At 51.4% G+C, this 23,370-nt stretch overlaps 1 protein-coding gene across 1 annotated transcript in view; it reads right to left on the bottom strand.

Moving 5' to 3' along the window:
- The window catches only part of RGS9 (regulator of G protein signaling 9), a 30,179-nt gene extending 9,224 nt beyond the window's left edge, over nt 1-20,955 (bottom strand). The window contains exons 1-9 of the mRNA XM_082604232.1: nt 20,887-20,955; nt 17,034-17,063; nt 16,244-16,305; nt 14,309-14,422; nt 10,908-11,023; nt 7,404-7,491; nt 6,778-6,916; nt 5,056-5,141; nt 2,483-2,600 (exon numbers count right to left, since the gene is read on the bottom strand). Coding sequence (XP_082460358.1) covers nt 2,483-2,600; nt 5,056-5,141; nt 6,778-6,916; nt 7,404-7,491; nt 10,908-11,023; nt 14,309-14,422; nt 16,244-16,305; nt 17,034-17,063; nt 20,887-20,898 — 765 coding nt within the window. The 5' untranslated portion in view covers nt 20,899-20,955. The remainder of the gene's footprint in view (nt 1-2,482; nt 2,601-5,055; nt 5,142-6,777; nt 6,917-7,403; nt 7,492-10,907; nt 11,024-14,308; nt 14,423-16,243; nt 16,306-17,033; nt 17,064-20,886) is intronic.
- Nucleotides 20,956-23,370: the final 2,415 nt, after the last annotated feature.

Genomic DNA, 23,370 nt, shown 5'->3' with positions numbered 1-23,370 from the left:
CAAATCTTCAAGTAAAATTGATGCCCCAGGCTGGGTATGCTCCTGGAATTCACTGAGTCTGGTTTGAGAAACATGGATCTGGTCCCAACCCCTCATTTCAAAAATTATGAAGCAGAGAGGTGAAGTGACTTGCTCAAGACCACATGGCTAGCGACAGAATGAGGACAAGAGCCTAAGAGGCCTTCTCCAATCCCAGGGCTCTTTCCACCCATCCATCCATCCATCCATCCATCCATCCTTGCAATATGTTTATGCAGAATTCACTAGATCTAAAGCATCAGATTCCAAATAGTGAGTGAGATACGGTCCCTTCCCTCATGTCACTCAGTTTACAATGGTTCATCACCTGAAACTTCTGCTTGAGGCGCTCCCCTTGAGTTGGAGGACTCCAACATTCTTCAAAAGAGAGATGAACAAAGCATCTCTCTAGCTGCTCTTCCAGAGTGTAAACTAGTCTATGACTGGGGAAGACGGGGAGAGTAATAGAATCCCTTTGCTAACATGAAACCAAGAGCCTCAAACCTCTTACAATGGCCTGGAAAGCCCTCGATGGCCTGCCCTGCCCACCTCTTGTACCACTGCCCCTTTGTCTACCAGGCTCCTTTCACCTGGCCTTTCAGTCTGAGCCATTTCCCACCTCTGGGCCTTGGCTCATGCAGCTCCCTCTGCCTGGAAAGTTCTTCCTGCCTCACCTGCACTCCTTCTATGGCCAAATCTTTTTCATCCTCTGCTTATCCGCTGCCACCTCAGAGAGACCCCCTGAGTCTACACACGCCGCATCCTCCCTACTACGGCACCATATGCATTAAAGCACATTCTATGGGTTTTATCATATTTTTGTTTGAGTTGCCGATTGCAAGGATGGCCTCAGTTCTTCAGCCCTCCACATCTCCCCGTCTTTTGCCAGGAGACTTTGAAATTTCTCTCACTGAAGAGGTAGAATCGATTTCCCCAGCCCTTGATTCTAGGCTGGATTTGTGACTTGCTTTGGTTATTAAGATGAAGCACCAGTTCCAGGCCTTCATCTCAAGAATCTTATGTGCTTCCACTGACTCCCCTGCAATTTTGCCATCCTCATAGGATCATGCCCAGGCCAGGCTGTTGAAGGATAAGAAACATGTGAGCAGAATCCTTCAACTCATCCCGGCCTAGGCTGCCAAAGATCAACCCTCACCAGGCATGGGAATGAGCCCCACCAAGATCAACAGAACCACAGAGATGACCCTTTATGCATAAGCCATGAACACTTATTCTTCTATACCACTCTAGTTGTGTGCTTGTTTGTTACACAGCAGCAGCTACCTGATACACTTGGCTTCCTTATTTTTTTGTCAGTCCTGGACTATAAGCTCCATAAGGCAGGGACCATGTCTATTTTATTCACCAATGCCTGGCACATAATAGGTGCTCAGTTAATTTGCTGAGTGAGTCTTCTTGATGTAGAAGGTCGGTACCTTGCTCATCCACTTGCTTTATCTCTTTTGCATTCTTACACAGGTGTACAGGAGCAAACCCAACTTCAAGAATTACCTTTAGGCCTCCAAGGTCAGAGCTGGAACTGTCCTGACCACCCCCACCCCCACCCCTGACCACAGGCTGGCCTAATCTAAAGCTACGGAGGAGGGAAGGACCAACATCTAGATAATATCCCAAAGAGTACTATCTTTGACCCTGACTCATTTTGAAAATGTCACAGACCTCTAACCATCTCTCCTCCCATGAATGAAGACATCAGCACCTTCGTCCTTTAACCAAAAAGATGCTCCATTTTACCTGGACTTCTCTGGAGGCCTCTGGCCTAAGTCCTTCATTCCTACAAGCTACTAATTATCCTAGCATCATGTAAAAGGGGGATGGGGAGGCAAAAGCGAAGAAGAGAGCCCACCAACCCTCAAAACTTAGGACTAAGAACAAGCTCAAAAGAAATGTCTCAGCAGAGCTTCTCCAGGCAGGTGTGACAGAGGGGCCCCAGGAAAGGGCATCTACAGGGGAGCCCTGCAGACAGCCCCTGGTTGGGGGGCCCGTCCCCAGCTGCTTTAGAGGCAGAGTCTAAATTGGAGAGACGGGAGGAGGAGCTTCTGGAAGCTACTGGAAACAAACATGCGGAACGACGCCCTGGGGGTAGTTAACCACGCCCTTCTCGCCAATGGGGGTTCACGAAGCAGCTTTTCTCTCTGGTTCTCACCCCCAAGGACTCCGGAAGGTAAGAGAGGCGATGTCACAGCAACGGAGTCAGGTGCAGCCCCCCTCTCTCCCCCTCCCCCGTGCCCGCCCGGCCCCTTGGCGATCTGGAGGGGTAGGAGGAAGCCCAAGACAGGGGTCCGAGGAATTGGGGGTGAACCCGACTGGCCCACCGCCCCATGAATGGGGAGCAGAACCCTCTAGACTCTCCCCCACCCCCAGGAATAAATAAGTAACTGTGGATTTATTTGGGAGGCAGCTCTTTTCTGAGTTGGCTCCTGCGGTCCAGCCTGCTCATGACCTGCGTGATGTCCACCGTGTTGGCCGCTTCCCGAGCCTTGGCTTCTTCTTCCAGCTGCCTGAGGACGACGGGGCTTGGGCTGGAGCGCAGGGTACGCCGCATGAACGGGAGGTTCGAGCTGAAAGGGAGGAGAGAATGGTGGTCGGTGGAGAGTCACGCGCTCCCCGAAGCGACACTGGCACATCTGGCGGGAGGTGAGGCCGGACTGCGGATCGGCCCCTTATCCCCGCGGGAACCTCACGGGGGGCCCTCAGAGGCACGTCCAGCCGTGGCTCTTTTCTCCCCGCTGGGAGGATGGGACCAGACTGAGGACCAGCTGCCATCAGATCTTAGTCTTAGACGCGGCCAGGAAGACTCAGATGGTGCCAAGTACAGACCACCTTTCATGAGGTTTAGAAATCAACGAGGCATCTTATCTTCCTGGAGGCCCTTCCAGAAAGAAGCGGACAAGGAGGGTCTGGATACTGGAAACCCAGGGGTTCTTGCCTCCAGGGAGAATTGGAAGGCTTGTTTTCAAAAGCCAAGGTTCTGGGGCTTCCCTGGTGGCGCAGTGGTTGAGAGTCCGCCTGCCGATTCAGGGGACGCGGGTTCGTACCCCGGTCCGGGAAGATCCCACATGCCGCGGAGCGGCTGGGCCCGTGAGCCATGGCCGCTGAGCCTGCGCGTCCGGAGCCTGTGCTCCGCAACGGGAGAGGCCACAACAGTGAGAGGTCCGTGTGCCGTAAAAACAAACAAACAAACAAACCACAAAAGCCAAGGTTCTGCAAAGGAAGGAAAGAGCGGGGCCATCGAAGAGCGAGCCTGCACGGGCAGAGCAAGGGGAAGGGTCCGGAGGAGGGTTGATGAGCAGGCGTGCGCTGTGCGTCTGCGCCAGACCCGGCGGACCCTTCCTCCAAAGCACTGTGCGCATGCGCGAGCCGTCAGCCCCTTCCACGAAAGCCAGTCGTGGATCGCCGACCCCAAACTCTCCACCAAGACCTCGGGAGCCACGACAAAGCTCCAGGTATCTGAGTGAGGCAGGCGATGGAGAGCAGGCTTGGAAAATAAGCATTTCAGCAGCAAGGGGAGACTTAAAACCTAGGACCTCCCCAAATTTCAGGACCACATCAGCCCCTGGAACTCTAGCATCCACCCTAGGGAGGAAGAGGGCTCCCCTACCCGTAAGTCGGGGCTCCCACCAGCCCTGCCTGCCTGGAGCTCCATTTAACTTGTTCTGGAAAAAATTAAGTTTTGTGCGCTGTCTCACGCCTGAGAGTCACGGGACAAACTCATACCCGCCCTGCCATCCCCACATAGTTCCGGACCGGGCTTCCCACGTCCCACGGGGGTGTTCTCACCCCCGGCAGCGCTGACAGCATCACCGGACCGCGGTACCCGACCTCACAGGCGAGCACTGCACCTGTGGTCTAGTGCCGCCCCAGCCAAGCACCCGGATGCCCCACAAAAGATCTCAGCTGATTTCTCAGGTCTGTGCCAACTTAAAAACCATCTGGAGAGAGACTTACGAAGCTCTCCTCCCTTCCCCACTACTTTCTGGCAGAACTTCTGGAGCTATTATGGCCCTTTCTTGTGGCTTAAAGAAAAGCTTTCAAGTCCCCAGGGACACTGAACTCCCTTCCTTACGCCGTGAACTTAGAAGAATAACACCACAAAGACCTCCTTTCTCTCCTTTTCATAACAGGGCCATTATCCTCAAGAATGAAACCAAGTTGGGTTTTTTTTTAAGCTTCTTTGACAAAGGCTCTGGTCCAACCACCCCTCTTTTGAATTGACTGGAGACTCTGGAAAAAGAGCCCAGCGTGGGCTGAGCTGGCAAACGGTGTGGGGGGGGCATCTACTAAGGGGGGGCCGGGGGAGGGGGGACAGGACATGCGCTGGCGCTGGGAAAACCTCCGCCAAAGTCCTGCGTCTTTGTTCAAGCTGCCGTTTGGCTACTCTTTTGAATCTTCAGTCCCTGTAGAGTTTTCTTTTTCCCCCAGATAAGGAGTTCAAACTGCCCCTCAGAACATTTCATCCTTTGCCCAAGGGCTTTGCCAGATGGGATGCTCCATATCTCCAATGAGGAAGGTGAGAATGAATAAAGAAGGCAGTCCCCCCAGGTCAGCAAGAATACTTAGAGTTTCCCTGTACATTTTCCCTAAGAGTCTATATTTTTCTTGGGGTGCAATCTGCTCTTCTCTCCATGGTCCTAGGCCATTACAAAGGACATTACCAGGATGTAGCTAAATTAATTCTTACACATCAGTTTGGAGGTGGAGAAGTGTAGCAATTAAAAAGCCAATGAGATGCTTCCATTTGTAATAAAGGTCATTATCCCAACTCATAATCAAAACTCTTTGAAACCAGTGTTAGGGAAACAAAACTTACTGGCAGTAATTACTATGTACATCTTGCCAGCGTGATTTCAGAGCATGGTGAAGACAATAAGGCGGTCAGACCCTAAGATATACTTCCCCGTCCCCAATATTTTCATCCAGCAAATATCTTGATAATAGCCATTTGGCTGAAAGAGACCCTCCTTCCCCTGTAAACAAAGCAGCAGGCAATGAGTGATTGCAACCCATTCCACTTGCCTTCTCTTGGTGGTTCCCTGAGGTTCAACTGCTTTGGCCAGCATTTCCTTATAGACTGGGGATTTTAAGTAGCGGGCATAAGAGTCCTAGCGGGAACAAGAGAAAAACAGTTATTATGAGAGGGAAAGTGTCACATCAAACGAAGACACTTGCCGTTTCCCCAGCCTTCCCTCGGCAGTGAGATTGCAAAGTTAAGAGGATTTGTATCCTTGTGTGCAAGGCATTCAGATGTGTGTCTAAAGCCACGGTGCTCAAGTGCAGCCCCCATGCCGGCAGCATCCATTTCACCTGGCCACTTGCTAGAAATGCACATTCTCAGAGATCCGAGGCGTGGGACATGCTGAGTCTTGGCCAGATGCTGCTGCCTTTCACGCTAGAGAACCCTTGTCCATAGCCGCCCCCGAAGAATCTCGAGGGATCTTCAGCGAAGTACTCCTGGAACAGCAGACCCTTGCTTCCAACCTTGCCCACCCGCTACCTCCACTTTGAAGCCCACTCACAACCCCTTCTCCCCTGAATTTCAGTAGAAAGGCAAGAGAATACCAAACCCAACCCAACCAAAAAAAGCCCCAGGCTCAGACTCCTCTTGTGTGGCTATTTGCTGGGACCCTCGGCAGGTTCAGGGAAGTCGCTTCCTGAACGCTTGCTCCCCGCAAGCCGACTACAAACTCTAGTCATAACATACACGGGACAAAGCCCACAGAAAACATCTAGGAGAATTTCTCAACAACCAATTGAGAATTTTAAAAAATTTATTGAAACGGTACCATTCTAAAGACTAAGTAGTAGCAGTCAAAGTCATGAGAACTGTGGGCAGAAGACCTAAATAGACATTTCTCCAAAGAAGACATACAGATGGCCAACAGGAACATGAAAAGATGCTCCACATCGCTAATCATTAGAGAAATGCAAATCAGGACTACCGTGAGTTATCACCTCACACTGGTCAGAATGGCCATCATCAAAAAGTCTACAGATAACAAATGCTGGAGAGGATGTGGAGAAAAGGGAACCCTCCTACACGGTGGGAGGAAAGTAAATTGGTGCAGCCACTATGTCATGACGGTCTATACGACGACTGCAGAGTGAGAAGCCTTAAGAAGGCACGCAGGGGCTTCCCTGGTGGCACAGTGGTTAAGAATCCACCTGCCAATGCAGGGGGCACGGGTTCGAGCCCTGGTCCGGGAAGATCCCACATGCCGCGGAGCAACTAAGCCCGTGCACCACAACTACTGAGCCTGTGCTCTAGAGCCCGCGAGCCACAACTACTGAGCCCACGTGCCACAACTACTGAGCCCACGTACCACAACTACTGAGCCCACGTGCCTAGAGCCCGTGCTCCGCAACAGAGAAGCCACCGCAATGAGAAGCCTGCGCACTGCAACAAAGAGTAGCCCCCGCTCTCAGCAACTAGAGAAAGCCCGCATGCAGTAACAAAGACCCAACACAGCCAAAAATAATAAAAAAATAAAAATAAATAGATTAAAAAAAACAGGGCACACAGCCTCTGCAGGCAGCCCTCCCTGGCCAGAGGGCCCAGGAGCACAAGGAGGGGCCAGCCCAGCGGGCAGGAGGAAGAGACAGCTGACAGCCCTGCATCTAACACCGCAAAGCAGTAACCACGCATTCTCTCCCTTTTCCCCACATCTAAAGAACCCTCCCGGTACCTGGGGAGGGAGGCGCTTCCAGGCCTCCGTGCACCCTCACCACGGCCGCGCCTACCTTCTTCATGAGCATGTAGATGTGGGTCTGCGCGGCGTCCAGCACGTAGCGGTGGGGATGCTTCAGCCCCTTGACTGTGATGTCCATGGTTTTGCCGTCTATGTTTATCCACCGCCTCGCCCCTGGGGCCAGGAACAGCCTGAGACGGGGAGGAAGATGTCAGCAAAAGTAGCCAGACCAGGTCAGTGAATGAAAAGTTCACAGCTGCTTGGGAGCGAGGGGTTGACAGTCGTGGGTTGGGTCCCCCGGGGTGAAAGTCGGCCTTTTTTAAGGAGACACTAAAGCATTTGAACAGGCCGTCAAGCAACGTTTCCTAGAAGCAAGAAAACAGCCCTGCCAGCATCGGGAATGTGAACTTGTGTTTGACTTTGGAATTCCCAACCTCTGGCAGAGAGAGAGCAAAAAGTGGGTGGGGTGACCCTCCCCCAGCTTTCTCCCAGGACCTCCAGCCTCCCGGAGCAGGGGTGAGGTGGCCACAGCGCGAGGTGAGGTGACTGATGGGGACGCGAGGCGTGGGGGGCCTCCATCCAGTCTCCGACCTCAAGCGTAACCGGGGGGGCGTGGGGGGGCAGCTGGGGTGTTGGGGGAAGGCCTCCCCACCAATCTGGCTTGTAAATCATCCTCACTTGTAAATCTCCTCCGCTTTCTCCTTGACCTTGGACTGATCTCCGTACTTCAGATCCTCACAGGCTTCCCAGAATCCCAGATTCTCCCCTGCGCGGGTGGGGTGGGGGGGTCGGGGGAGGGGGGGAGGGTCCACGGGGACAGCCGGACAGGAGTCCAGATGGGAGGGGAGGGGAGGAAAGAAGAGAAACGGGTCAGCTGGGGTACATCCCATCCTGGAGCAGTGACCACGTCGGGGGCGGGACCACACGTCCTCCGTCCAGAGCCCAGAGAGGCTTGTTACCCCAGTGAGCGCACCTACGTGCTCCAGCGGGGCACGTGCCCTGTGTGCAGCCTACGTGTCTGCCGGGAACCTGCGCTTTCCCCCAGGGCACACAAGTCAGAGCTCAGATGAACCCCCAGAGGCGGTCTCGTTCCTCTTCATCCAGGATGTCGCACACATTGCTTGGACAAGTGACATCTGATTAGGCTGGGACACATGCGTCGCTGCTCTGTAGGTTTGCTCCGTGAAGGGTCCTGGTGACTTTGCTCCTGGTCGATGACGCACGTGACTGCCACCTCCTTTGTGCACAGAGAGCCCGTCTCTTAGGGCTCCTTGCAGGGTGTATTTCAGCCAAAGACCCTCACGGAGACGCTGCCGAAGCGGCGATGCTGACGGGCTGGCTCTCAGGAAGGCCTGGTCACCTGAGCCGGAGAGTCTGCACCTCTGGGCCCAGGAGGAAAGCCAGCTGCTGCCCCACCCCGTTTCCTTCCAAATTCTCTAACTGGAAGGGGGGTTCTCCCAGCCCCCAGTAGTGGGAACACCTAGGTGCACCATCCCAGGTAGCCAGTTTTCGCCTGAGAAAATAAACGGGGTCACTCCAGTGGGAGAGCAAGAGCTTATGTGTGCATGTGTATATGTGTGTACATTGTGCGTGCGCATGTGTCTGTGTATTCGCGTCTGTGCATGTGTGTGTGCCTGCGTGTGCATGTGGGGCAGGGGGGAGGTGAGTCACGGAATGCCACAGTGGGCGGAAATGGACCAGACCATCCCCTCCTCTCCATTCCCAGTATTCTCTGGAAGGCTCCCAGGTATTTTAGACTGGAAAAGTTTGCATGATCCTAAGCTAGTTGACCTCTGTCCCATAACTCTATAGAGATCCTTCCTCTTCAGCATAAAATTCAGGGTGTTCTTGGGACCGAGATCACAAGCATGAGTAAACAGGCCAGCAGTGCTCTTAAGTGACAGCCATTGGTCTTACAGCAAGTGCCCTGTAGACCACCTTGCCCAGGGCAAGACAGTTAATTGCTTAAGGGTAAAATTAAATGAGCAACTATTCACGCTAGTCAAAAGGCGGAAACAACCCACACGTTCCTCAGCAGATGAATGGATAAACAAAATGTGGTGCATACATACAATGAGTGTTATTCAGCCTTAAAAAGGAAGGAAATTCTGACATAGCTACAATGTGGATGAACCTTGAAGAGAGCATGCAAAGTGAAAGAAGCCAGACACAGAAGGACAAATACAGTCTGATTCCATTTATATGTGGTCCCCAGAGTCGTCAAGTTCACAGAAACAGAAAGTAGAATGGTTCCCAGGAGCTGGCGGGGAGTGCAGGGGTGGGGAGTTAGTGTTTAATGGGGATAGAGTTTCGGTTTGGGAAGATAAAAAAGTTCCGGAGACCGATGGTGGTGACAGGTGCACAGTGATGTTAATTTCACCAAACTCTACACTTAGAATGGTTAAAATGGTAAGTCTTACGTTATGAATATTTTACCAGGGTAAAAAAAAAAAATTAAATGAGCACAGAAAAATGTGTATGTGAATGTTCATAGCAGTACTACCCATAATAGCCAAAAAGTTGAAACAACCCAAATGTCCACCACCTGAGAAGTAGATAAACAAAATGTGGTATCTTCACAGAATGGAATATTATTTGATCATGAAAAGGAATGAAGCACCGTTACATGCTCCAACGTGGACGGACTTTGAAAATACTATGCTAAGTGAAAGAGGACAGAAAGCCACACGTGGTATGCTTCCATTTATAGGAAATGTCCAGAATAGGCAAATCCATGAAAATAGAAAGTAGACTAGTGGTTGCCTAGGGCTGGGGGTGTGGGCCGGGGAGCTGGGAGCAGAGGAAGACAGAGAAATAGGGAGGGACTTCTATGGGTCAGGGGTTTCTTTTTGAGGTGGTGAAAAGGTTCTAGAATTATATAGTGGTGATCGTTGTGCAACTCTGTGAATCTACTACATGGCACGGAACGGCACACTTTAAAAGGGCATGCGAATGATACGGTCTGTGAATTTATAGCATGTGAAGCATATCTCAATTTTTAAATTTTAATTAAATGAACTGATTATTTATGTGTTCTGTTCATACTGGAAGCCTCGGGAATCTCATCCCGAGATCACCAATAGCGCTCTTTTAATAACGCAGGAAAATCTTGGGGATGGATTCTTAACCAACACTAAGGAACGCCTGGGTGGGATAAGCTCAGGGTGTAGTTTGTTAGTCGACCACTAGATGGCGCCGGATCCACTTATTCACCAGTTGCTTCCGGCCTGTTCTAAAAGCAGCTCCCTTTCCCATCCAACTATTCTGGGTTTTATTACCTCACGGCAATTAGGCTTAATCAGAAAAAAGCGATTTTCAAGAATCCATCTTAGCATGTAATGTGTGCATCCGGCAGTCAAACAGGCTCATGGCAAGTCCCGTGGGATACTTTCAGGTGCAACCTCACAGGCCAGTGGGTCTTGGGGAGCCAGGCTGTGTCAAGGCTCAAATGCGATGCTCCCCATGACTGGGGACTTGGAGAGAAATAAAGGAACCCCATAAAAGTAAATTTTTCAGGGAAGGTGGTGAAGCCCATGGAATGCTCCACCTAGGGAAGTTGGTCCTGATCTGGGCTTTGCTTTTCCCAGGTGTCTCCCACTGCAGTGTATTTACGAGGCTGAAGGGGCCTCCCATGATGAGCCGTCCAGAGCTGGGGTATAGAATATGGCCCCCTCCATTCCATTCAAATCCTCCAAGGAAGCAGACCAGGAGCTGAGACAGTGGCTCTCGATCATGGCCACATGTCAGAATCACCTGGGGGGGTTTCAAGACTTCAGAGATTCCGCCCCAAACCAATTAAAAAGGAACCTCTGGGGATGGGATCCAGGTGAACTGAACGGGCGGCCACGGCAGAGGAGCCCTGAGCTGAAGAAAACCAGGCACCTGGCGGCAGCAGACCTGGGAGCTTGGGGGTGGGAGACCCAGGGATCAGGGTGAGCCAGTGAGGGCAGCCAGAGGGGATGGAGCCTTGGAAACCTGAGTCATGTCCACGTGGATTCTGTGAGCAAAGCAATTCCCCCGACTGTGGGGCACCTGGGAGCCAATGGAGAGACCGGGTCCAGGATGAGAGTCAGCCCGAGCAGAGCTATGGAAACACCAGCCGAGCATCCTCGGAGCCCTAGGCTAGACATTCAGGAATATTTCTAAAAGCAAATATTTTATTTAAAAAACTCAGAGACCCACCACTGAATTCTTTCTTGAGAAAGTACTGGAAGCTCTGTCGACCCTTGGGGTCTCGGATCAGCTCGCTGAAGTTGAAGGCCCATCGTTCCACCCGCATCTTGGTTGGGATTTCCACCCTGCAAGGACCACGATGTGTAAGTGCTCCAGACACTCAGGCCGCACCCAGGGGGCCTGCGTGCGGCGAGGGGGCTTCAGCCCCTGCTAACCTCCACGGGTCCCCCGGCCCAGGGCACGACCCAACCTTCCCCTCCCCCATACCCGCACAAACAAGCCGAGTAACCCCCTTGCTTGGAAAATGCAGCCTCAGACACGTCCCCTGGGCCTCATCTCAGGATCTGGCCTCCCCAGCGGGGGGAAAGGAGGCCCCCAGCAGAGAGCCTCACGCTAAACCTTCAGGGCAGAGGGACATGCACGCCTCCTCCAAGGCCTGTGGAGACCAGGGGGCCAGCCTACCATACCAGACCAGAGAGAATCCCAGAACGGCCCCCGTGATGGGTGCTGTGGCCACTGCCACCCCCTCGACACCCCTTTCCCATGGGAACACCTGGTGACCCTTCCTGCCCTGCTTCAGGCCCTGTGCCCCCAGGCAGATACCCCACAGGCCCTGCCGGCAGTGCGCCCTCTCCCAGAGCCTCCCCTAGGATGCCAGGCCTGCTCCACCCCCGCTCATTCTGAACATGCTTCCATCTTAGGAAGGACACGCGAGCCCAGCTAGCATGGGATGGGTCTCACGGTCTAAAAAATCCAGAAAACTGTTGGCTTTTCTCCTATTCCTTATGGAATTCTCCGTAACCCAACACAGCCCCTGGGAAACAGGGGTTCCCAAGTCCCAGACACCACGTTGCCCACTGGTGCAACAGCTGAAACCATGACTGGGTACAAGTGATGTCTGTGGGATCTCAAGTCAGTCAGGCAAGCTTACACTTCCCTAACATCAGCGTGGAAACAATAAGAATCCCAGAATAACAGCTACCACTTACGGAGTCACCATCTGTGACGCGCTGTGCTTTACACACACACCCATTGCTGGGTCCCTAAGGGAACACGGCCAGATGGATAGCATCATCCCCACTGTATTTCCAAGATGACGGAGGCTCAGAGAGGGTAAACGCTTGCCCGGGCCCACACAGTAAGAAGCAGGGCCCGGCGTCAAACAGGTGTGCCAACTTCAGCGGACATCAGAATCCCCTGGGAGACTCAGTAAAACACGGACTGCTGGGCGCCATCCCCCAACTTCCTGATTCAGTCTCGGGTGCGGCCCAAGAACTTGCATTTCCCATGAGTTCCTGGAGGATGCTGATGCAGCTGGTCCATGGCCAACCCTGGGAGCGGATGCTCCGAGCCAGGCTTGTGAACCCTCGCTGCTCACTGAAATCAGTGGGTTGATGGGGCTCGGGAGGTAAGCCAGGCCAGCTAACAAGAGGCTTTGGAGATAAGGGCTGGATACTGGGGTTTTGTCTGCTTTGTTTTGTTTGGCCACACTGCGCGGCACATGGGATCTTAGCTCCCAGACCAAGGTTTGAACCCGCGTCCCCAGCATTGAAAGCGCGGAGTCTTTACCACTGGACCACCAGGGAAGTCCCTGGTTTTTTTGTTTTTTTTTAAGCTTCCCATGTTAATATCGTTCTAAAATCTAAACCATTAAGAAGAAGGCCTCCCATTTTTGGGGGTGGGGTTCATCTGGCATCCAGCCAGTACCCTCTGATCAAGGGCTCCTACATAAGCATCACCTCTTTTCTTCACCAGCAAATCTCTACCTCAAGCTTCCATACTCCACTCTCCATTTCACGTAGCATCCGGCAGCATCCACGCCTCCTTCCCAAACCCTCTCAGGACAGTCCCTGTCCTGGCCAGGTGGCCCTGCCTTTTCCCCCACAAGAGCCGACTTCTGCACATCCTTGTGTACAGGGAGGTGCCGGCTGCCTCTCCCTTCTGATAACTGCGAGAGAGACACAAGCTCCAGAAAACCGTCCTAATAACTGGAGGCCCCGGAATACTCCCCAGAAGATGGTTCTAGAGTCTTGGGCTCTGCAGTTGACCCCTGACTCCAGATGAGCGCCCTCCTTCACCTGTCCGCTGCCCATAGCAGGCTACACGGAGGGAGTGAAAGGCCTCCGCGGCTACGCCCGCTCACCTGGCCGGATCTGTGCCACCTGGGTGTTCCTCATGCCTTAGGGGGTGATGGCCTTGGCGTTGACCCAGCTGTGGCATGCACCTGACGCTCTCTGTTTTTCCAGCTCCCCCACCCACCTCACACGCTCCTTCCAGCCCCTTCTGCCCTCTCCTGCTCCAGCTTTCCCTCTGAGTTTGCCCTCCTCTTCCTCCTCCCTATGTTAGCTTGGGCTTTTCCCTTCTGCATCTTGGCCTTTGCCCCCTCTTCCAGACGACAGATTTATGCAGGCACAGGTAGCAGCAACGACTGTTCAAATTTCATAAACAGCAAAGGAGTGAGTGATGTAACTCCCCAAGGCAGGCTTAGGGCTCTGCCTTCCAGGAGCTTATGTTTACTCTAATCAGAAGTCAAAAATGCGAAGCCACAAAGATGATTGTTTTCTTTTCAAAAACGGTCTATGGGCTTCCCTGGTGGCGCAGTGGTTGAGAGTCTGCCTGCCGATGCAGGGGACACGGGTTCGTGCCCCGGTCCAGGAAGATCCCACATGCCGCGGAGCGGCTGGGCCCATGAGCCATGGCCGCTGAGCCTGCGCGTCCGGAGCCTGTGCTCCGCAACGGGAGAGGCCACAGCAGTGAGAGGCCCGTGTACCGCAAGAAAAGAAAAAAAAAAGATCTATGTATTGTTAAAGCAGAGTTACCACTTGACCCAGCAGTTCCATTCCTAGGTACATACTCCAGAGAAATGAAAAACATAGGTCCACATAAAAACTAGCACACAAATGTTCATAGCAGCATTATTCACAATCGCTAAATGGCAGAGACAACCCAAATGTCCATCAACTGATGAATGGATAAACAAAATGTGGCATATGCATATCAATTAATGTTTTTCAGCCGTAAATCGGGATTGAGTATGAATACCTGCTTCAGCATGGATAAACTTTGAAGGCATTATGCTAAGTGAAAAAAGCTAATCACAAAAGACCACATATTGTATGATTCCATTGATATGAATGTCCAGAATAGGCAAACCTGTAGAGACAGAAGGTTTAGTGGTTGCCTAGGACTGGAGGGTTTGGGGGGAGGGGGATTTGGAGGGTAATAGCTAAAGGGTAGGGGGTTCTTATTTGGGTGATGAGAATATCTTAAAATTGTCGTGATGGCTGCACAATTCTATGAATATAGTAAAAACTGTTGAATTGTACACTTTAAATGGGTGAATTATACGGTGTGTGAATGCTAACTCAAAAAGTTACTTTTAAAAGGACCCCGATATCTCGAATACATACAGTTTGGCATTTAAATCCCAGAACTGGGTGTCATCTGTTACCCAAGGATTGCTAGGAAGGCAGCCCGACATGATGGCGTCGTTGGACGAGAACTGCTCACTGTACTTGACGATCCTGAAAAGCAAACGGAAAGCGATTTCCTAGAAGTTCAACAGCCCAGAGACCAAATCAACACTCAGGTTGATCGACCAGCCTGCCCTCCTTCAACGTGATGGATTTAGTTACATACTTGTTACTGACTTCTTAGAAAAACGCTCTAACAGCCCTCAGGATTGGCAGGTGTTAAACAAGATCTGTCCTATTCTAGTTGTGAAATGAAACGTCGTCTCCCAAACCAGTTCTTTGTGACTAATCTGTACGTATTTCATTAAAATACAGCCTCTTTACATTTGATCATGAGTTTTCAAAATGCAAAGCTGACTCTGTTTGCACGTGTTCAAACAGGTGTCTTGGCACCATCTTGGAAGCACAAGGTCGCCACGGACTCGGTGAGATTCTGTTGCCACCCTGGGGTCTACCCTTGGTCAAATAATGCGTGCATTTGGGAACTCAGACCCAGTATTCAAAACGGTGGTCTCACTGAGACAAGTGTGGGCAAGAGCTAATTCCTCCTAGTCGGATTAGACCTTCTGAGTCAACACATGTCCTGGTATCTGGCAGTTTGGAAAAAACCTGGCATGCCTTCACCCTATAGGTGGGGATTGCATCCGGAGTATACACGTAAGGCACCTGCCATGAAGTCTGCCCACAGCCATGAGAGTTTGATAGAACAGGACCATGCCTGAGAGATACACCAGAGATCCCGGTTTACAGTTCTGTGCAGAACTCAAGCCCCTGGGCTCCATTTCCCCCACGACCTTCTTATTTTTATCAGACCTTTACAGTGGAGCAGCTGAAGGGAAGTGGAAAAAATGCATCCACAGGTCCAAACACTATAATGATGTCAAAATTATGGTAATGAGGCTCTGAGACAAATAAAAATTGGAAAGTGGGCCTACGAAGCATCCAGTGTAGCCTTTGAACCTCCTCTAATGGACTTTCTATTTGGTTTCATGAAGATGGGTTTCTGGAACATCAGAGTAGATGGGTCTGACTTTATCACAGAACAATGAGCATTATTATAACCCAAAGTGAGCGCCCACTGAGCACCCGGGTGCAGACCCATCTGTGACTCAGCAGCCACAGACAGAAGTCACTGAAAAGGTGGGTGAGGTCAGGGCATGTATTTTCGGGCAGGTGGTAGTTTTGCAAACTACGGGTTTGGGAGGATGTCAAAAGATATTTGAAGATTTTTACAAGGGCCTAACCCTAACCACATTGGAAGAAAAAGGCACTGGACAAAACACAGTATCTCTCACTCCGATCGGTACCTGTGGTCAGAATAAATGACTAGTCATGTCGTGTGTCCCCAGAAATCAGCCAAGTCCATTTTCAAGTGTGCAGAAAAATCGCAGAGCTAGAAAGGTGAGCCTCCAAGGAATTCCACATTTTGAAAGGGTAATTGCTTACATTTGGGGGCACTAAACCTTTTCATGTCTTCCAAATAATGCCCTCTGGGAGACTGGATCAAAGTAGCCTGAACATTCAAGAATCAAACATAAATTTCCAGTTTCTCCCAATGGGATTTTTAATCAAACATTAACAACGGATACTTATCAGTACATTGAACACAGAATCCAGCCGGTGAACTTCTGACTCTTCCCACCTTCCCATCCACACAGACAGGCTTGTCTAGGACCTCACCCAACCCTGATTTTGCCTAGCCCGAGACCTGGAGACTGAGTGAAGAACCAGGAACTAAACCCCCAAGAGACTGCTTTTGTCCCTGTGAGTCCTTCAGGCTCTTACGTCAACCTATGACTTGTCAAATTCGCCTTGAAGCAGTTCCCCTCCTATTGTGTAAACCTCACCAAGACCAACAAAGCAGGGACATACCCGCCAAGGGACACAGAAGACTTCACCGTGGACCTCATTAAGGCCTGTCGGTAATACATGATCTGGAAGAGACACAGTTGTTAGATGTCCATCTGCCCCATGGGGGTGTCGCCAATGCCGACACATATATATGGCTCCAAACCAGAAGCCATGTCCCCATCAAAGCACCCCATTCCGTTCCCTCAAGCCGGCCACCCCAAGACCAGCAGGGCTCAGGTCTGCAGCAGATGGGTGGCCCCCAACTCCAAATAAGGAGCCTCCTTCACTCATCTCATCGTGTTAGTCTCGGAAAAGGCACCAACTGGGGAAAAAAAAGTTCTAAGGTGCGTTAAAGTGAGACATGGGATAGACACAGAAGCTTAGCTTTTCCCCCAAATGCCTCTGACTCACAGAAGCAGATCTAACTAACCTCACGGCCAGCACTTCCCAGGGCTCTCTGTCTTGCACCCCGGATACAAGATTTGCCAACAAAGGTCGCTTGTCACCCTGGACAGATGCTGAGCGGCCCTGTAACTGTAGCAGCAGAAACCAGGGTGGATGCATCTGCTCCACGCCCCTCAGTTCTGTGCCTACGGAGGGCATTTCACATCCTGAGCCTCAGCATCAGCTCCAGCCAGATCTTACATGAGATTCTTTGGCATTCTGTGCTGTCCGTTAATTGGGAAACAACTGTTTGAACATTACACATGGTTTTCATTTCATCACTGAGTACAGAGCAAGAAGCCAAAGTACATATGATTTGTTAGAGGATTAAAAATCAGACTTCCCTTGAAACTGGGAGACTAATTACCTCTTTTCTGACAGAAACCACTGTTTGTTTCTGTAAAACAAAGAAGCAAAAACCATTAAACAGATGCCATGAAATTATTACAGTCCAATTACCCACTTGAAAAACAAAAACCCTTCCCCAGAGAAAACTGCCCGCCTCTTTTGACTTAAAAGATAGAATTTCCCCATCACCACCCCTTCCACCCTATTCCACACAACTTCTAGAGAATAAGATCAGCTAAGAGGTTTGCTGAGGGAGGGGATGCTTTACCACTGTAACTTTATCCTACTCTCCTAAAAGCCGAGATGAATTGAAGACTAAGTTTGGGATTGCTCCCAACCCACCGCAGAGCCTACAGAAGGTCTGAAATGGAATGGGGGGCGGGGGGGGAGAAACTAGCGACTTGACCAATATCATGTTGTGGGGGGAAAGCCACGCTGTCAAAGCACACAATTAAAAGACTCAAGAGAAGCCTCCACTGCAAGCTGAGTCCAAGAGCTGAGCTGTAACATGGAAGCGCTCACACCGGGCCCTAACCTCTCTGAAGCCGCTGAAGCAAGTTAGCGTCCTCTCTCTGGACTTTTCGAGTCATAGCCGAGGAAGGATGGCTCCAAGAGAGGCGCCATGTTTAGGGTCTTGGAAGCTCCTGGAAACCATTCAGACCTGTCTCCTACTAAACTCTCCTACCATCCGACATGCTTCCCTGGTACCACTTGTCTGCCCCATGCAAATCTTGGAGGCTGGGCACGGTGGGTGATTCCAGTTCAGTTTTCCTAGGTCTGGTCCAGGGGCTGCCTGGTGCTGACTCTTATACTTCAAGCTGAGCATCTAATTGCTGGCTGCTAAAACCCATGCTGCTGAGTGCAGCCAGGTTTGCGCTTGAAATAGAGTCAGAAGTCCAAGGAGGACACGATCTCCCTTAGCCAGTTAGTAAAGTAAGTACTGGACCAGAGCCCATTAATGAGGAATGAAGGAAGGTCTGATCTGGAATGTCATACGCAAGTCTCTCCTTTCTAATCCACACTGGGTTTCATTTTGCATCATTAGATTTTTTTTTTTTTTTTTTTTTTTTTGCGGTACGCGGGCCTCTCACTGTTGTGGCCCCTCCCGTTGCGGAGCACAGGCTCCGGACGCGCAGGCTCAGCGGCCATGGCTCACGGGCCCAGCCGCTCCGCGGCATGTGGGATCCTCCCGGACCAGGGCATGAACCCGCGTCCCCTGCATCGGCAGGCGGACTCTCAACCACTGTGCCACCAGAGAAGCCCTAGATTATTTTTATGTGCTTGCTTTTTGCAGGAAATCCTTCTTCCTGGGTGGGGTAGGGAGAGTTAACTCAGAAAGGTAATGCTCAGGTAGGCCTCTCTTAACTGCCGCCCCCCCACAAACTTCCTTCTTCATAGCACTGATCACAAGTATAATTAGATATTTGCTTGTGTGACTCTTTGTTTAATCTATGTATCACCCATTAAGCACCATTAAGAGCAGGAAGATCATGTTTATCTTCCTGAGCATAATGTATGGCACAGAGTAGATGCTCACTAAATGTCAAACAAATGATGACTGCAGTGTGCTTGGAGGCCCAGAAAAATGGAGATGTATTTTAAGGTTAACAGAATATTTTTCCACTTAAAAAATTGAGAACACTCCCCAAATATTTTGGCAATCACACTGATTATCTGTTCCAATTCTCTAACAGCCCTAACATAGGGCTGTTTTAGAAGACACATGTTTCAGGTAGAAAAAAACCCTGGGGTCAGAGTAGGGAAGCTGGACTTTTGTGTAATAATAACCACCAAGCAATAGTACAAAGCAATTTACACCTCTCTGAGCCCTTACAGAGTTTGAGGGAGGAAGGTTTTATTTTTCTGATTTTCAGCTGAGGAAACCAAGGCCCTGACATCTCCTGGTCAGTAACTAACTGAGGCTGGATTCAAACCCAGATCTGCCCTTTGCAAAGCTGAGGAGTGATCCAGGAAAGACAGAAAATGATCTGCTCTCTCCACCAATGTCTTCCTCCTTGCCCTGAAGCTGAGGATACCGCCGAATGAAATGTCTTCTCTGTCCGGCCATTTAGTTTAAAATTAAAACAAAAAGAGTGCTAGGGTCCCAATCACAAGAGGAAGCACACACACAGAAGACACTCTGTAATTAACACTAGTGATGGTAAAACACACTCCCAGCTAGAAGGGAAATAAGATCTGGGGACCTAAAGCACAGCATGGTGACTATAATTAACGATACTTGTGAGTTGGTCAGAAAGTAGAGCTTAACTGTTATCGCCACAAAAATCGCAATTACGTCAGGGGATGGAGGTGTTACCTCACCTCGTTGGCAGTAATCATTCTGCAATATCTACACGCATCCAATCACACATTGTACACCTGAAACCTACATATGTGATGCGCCAATGATACTTCAATGAAGCTGGAGTCCAGAAGCACGAACACTGGTATGAAGATGGCAACTGTACTATCAAGCAGACACCATCCTAAACACCCTCTTTTGAAGCGCCCAGGCCCCAGGATGAGCCGTCCTGGGGGCCACTGTCCTCTGGCCTCGGGGACCCTGCGTGGACGAACACAGACAAGACAGGCAGACTCTCAGCCTGTCCGATGGTCTCTGGGCTCCCCGGGGAGCTGTCCTTGCAAACCGGTCACCAGCACACCCATTTCTAGTCTACTTAGCATGGTCTGACTTCAGCTTAATACCTTTATTTCTGGGGTCATTATCTCAAGCTTCAGGGTTTTAAAATTTTTATATGTTAACTCCCTTCTTGACTTTGCTATCCTTTTAGGGCTCTGTGTCGAAGGTGTGGTTTGCTGTGGGTTTTCTGAGTCACCAAATTATCAGCTATCTCCTGGGAATCAGACTGCAGTGGATTTGATTGAGTCTAAGAGTTTGCCCACCTCCACCCTGGATGGTCCGTGTGGATTTCAGCATTTCTAGCTTTAAAAACAGCTGTCCAGGGACTTCCCTGGTGGTGCGGTGGTTAAGACTCCGCACTCCCAATGAAGGGGGCCTGGGTTCGATCCCTGGTCGGGGAACTAGATCCCACATGCATGCCTCAACTAAGAGTTCGCATGCTACAACTAAGGAGCCCGCGAGCCAGGACTAAGGAGCCCACCTGCCGCAACTAAAGACCCAGTGCAACCAAATAAATAAATAAATACTAAAAAAAAAAAAGCTGTACATAGGATCTGCCTCCTGTGGATTGACATACAAGGTATCTCTGTGCTTTTAGGAATGCATGTGTATCTGGGCAGTGAGGGAGAGGGTTCTGGACTTTTCTGAAAGACGGAGAGAGAATTTGATGGGGTGGGAGTCTTTAGAAGAAAGAGTATCGACTTTGGGGTCAGAAAGGTCAAAATCCCTGCTTTGTCACTAATGGGGCCCTGACTTTGGATGACTTATTTGGCATCTCAAAGCCTCTGTTTTCTCATTCGTAAAAGGGAATAGAAAAGGGGGGATTAAATGACAGAATCCTTAAGTGACTGGCATAAGGCGGGGACTCAACGTACCCTGGCTACTGATCAGGGTTCAGATACTGCCGCTGAGAAGATACAGGGTATGGCATTAGCCCCGATCACGAGATAAAATACAGGATGCCCAGGCAATATTGGGGACATATTCACGCCAACAAAAGTTATTTGCTGCTTATGTGAAATTTAAATTTAACTGGGCATCCTGTATCTTACTTGCTAAACCTCACAAACCTACTTTCAATATGATTACCTAGCCAAAGGCCATAACATTAAAGTGCAGTTATTAAAAAATACACACACACACACACACACACACACACACACACACACACTTCTAAGCAATTCAAAGAAAGCCACCTCATGGTAAAATAAGAAATAAACATTTGTCGCACCTTGGAAGGCATGCACAAACCCCGGCTTTCTCAGCAGCTGGTCCACCTGGGATGAAGTCACTTCTTTATCCTTCATCCCAGTGACACATTTCGCTATAACAGGAACCCTCCGCCTAAGGAATTGTCAAATACTCTGCATTCTTGAGATTCTGACTTAGGATTTTTCACTTGCAGAGTTGCCCAAATAGGGACGCATCCAGATCTTGTTTACACAGCTCTGCAGCCAGCTTGCTGGCCCTGAAACCCAGATGCAGGCTGCAGACGACTGTCACAGGGCAGGAAGGGTCAAGGCTGTGCCCTGGGAGACCCTGGGGTGACAGTGGACAGAGGCGCGGGAGCCCCAGAGAGGGGTGGGCAGGGACCCTGGGGTCAGGCAGCCAGGCAGGAATCTGTGCAAACAGGGCTGAGAGCCGGGCAAGCCATGGAGTGAAACGCAAGGCGGGGAGAACCACAGGGAATTGGGGAACACAGGCCTTGAGAGCAGAGAAAGGGTCAAAAGCCAGAAACCAGGAAATCCGGGAACTGAGGCCGTTAATGCAAAGCAGACAGGAAAGAGATGGGGGCAGCCGGCCAGCCAAGGAGCCGAGAATCCGAGGCTGTGAGCATCCGAAGGAGGTCTGTCCTGCCATGTCCTTCCCGATCAGGCCGGGGGGGAATGACCACACAGCTTCTAGGGCCCAAGGCAAGATGAAAATGCCCGGCCCCGGTCCGAAAAAGTAGTAAGAATTCTAAGACAGCAGAACATCAAGGCAGGTGCGGACCTGCTGAGCGTGGAGCTGGGGGCCTGAGCACAGGCCGTCTGCTCCTGAAAGGGGCCCTGGGTGCAGGACCGAAGGGTGCGGTCGGGGAGCAGAGGTGGTACCCAGAGGACCTAAATGTCCCCCTGGCTGGCCCAGCCTGGGCAAACGGCTCAATCTGTCTGTTTCCGTTTTTGACCTCTGAAAAAGGGAACTTATATAAGCCTCACTTCCCAAGCTGCTGGGAGAAGGTAATAAAATCCAGCAAAGCTTCTAGAAGCTGTGTGACGGACATCAGGGCACGTCAGCAGGACGCGGAGTGGGCTCAGGGGCCTGTCCGCTGGGGCGCAAACCCCAGCTTCACCGTCTCCGAGACGTGTGACTCGGATACATTGCCTGGTCTCTCGGCCTGTCTCAACTATGGAGCAGAGATGCTAAAGCTTCTACCTCGTGAGCTGCTGAATCTGCACAGAGCCCTGACCAGGGGTGAAGCAGCCGGCCCCGTGGCCGGCACACAGGGAGCTGTGGGCAAGCCTCAGCCCTCCCCCTGCTACCACCGGTCACGCAGGAGCCCCTGGAAGACAGCCGTTTGTCCCCAGCTGGGGGAATACATGGCGGGAGGGGTTATAGCTCACGGAGGGCTCCAGGCGGGGGGCTCTGCAGAGCACAGGACTTCCTGCTGTGCAGCCACACTTCTCTCCTTCGCCCAAAGGCTGGTGTGGCCGCCAGTATAAACAGTGCTGTTCTCAGCAGCCGTTCGAGGCACCAGGCAAGGGTGTGGACACTGGTGTGGACCTGCCTCCCCCCCACCCTCAGCCAGGGCAGAAGGATGAGAAGAGACAAGGACAAGAAGGAAACTGGCGAGGGACAGTCCCCCAAGCAGGGTCGAGGGCCTCCAGACCCCATAAATGCTCTCTGGCAGCAGGGAGACAGCTGTAATGACAGTGAAAGCTGCAGTGTACACGTCGGATCCCGTTCTAGACACTTCACATAAATGACCTCGCTGAGGCCCCCGAAGAAGGAACTATTCTTATTCCCATTTTATAGATGAGGAAACTGAGACTTTGAGCTCAAGAGCTTGTCCAAGGTCACAGCTCCAGGGGGTGGCGGAGCTGTACTCACTCTGGTGTCAGAGCTCTCTCGAGCACATGGCACTGGCCCTCGTCACAAAACGACCCTGGTGACCCTGTCGGGGTCGGGGAAGGAGGGCCGGCCCCGGGCACTGCTGCCCACAGCAGGCTGGGGCCCGGCCACCACTCAGCCCCTCCCTGCAGGGCCAAATCCTCTCTGAGATAACGGGAAGGTGGCCCCCCACCTCCAGGCATCAGGACTGAGAGAGGACACGCTCCCTATGTGTCACCCTGGCTCTGGCTGGCTCCTCCCAGGGCTGGGTGCCCCAGTGGCCAGCGGCCATCAGCTTGAGGAAGCGGGTCACCCAGGGTCGTGGACACCTGCCAAGCCCACAGCCTCCTTCCTGTGCTCAGTGGTGTTTATGGCTCTTGGATCATTTGCCCCTGTTTAAGGAAAAAAGAGATCTTTTCAAGAATTTACGAATTCTTGGAAATGGGCCACCTCTTCAAACCGGCACCGAGAGATCTTCTCTGAACGAGGCAGAAATCTGACACCTCTGCACCCCCAAGGCCTCCTGGACACACGCCCCGTCCTCTGGACCCTCTCCTCTCAGGCCAGGTAAACAGGGGACACTGGGTCCCACTGTGGGGAAGGTCACACAGGTAAAGCCCAGCCC

The sequence above is a fragment of the Mesoplodon mirus genome (genome assembly GCF_964341445.2).
Source record: "Mesoplodon mirus genome assembly, chromosome: 18".
NCBI lineage: Eukaryota > Metazoa > Chordata > Mammalia > Artiodactyla > Ziphiidae > Mesoplodon > Mesoplodon mirus.
The sequence above is the reverse complement of the archived record's forward strand: the minus strand, read 5'-3'. Positions and strand labels throughout refer to the sequence as shown.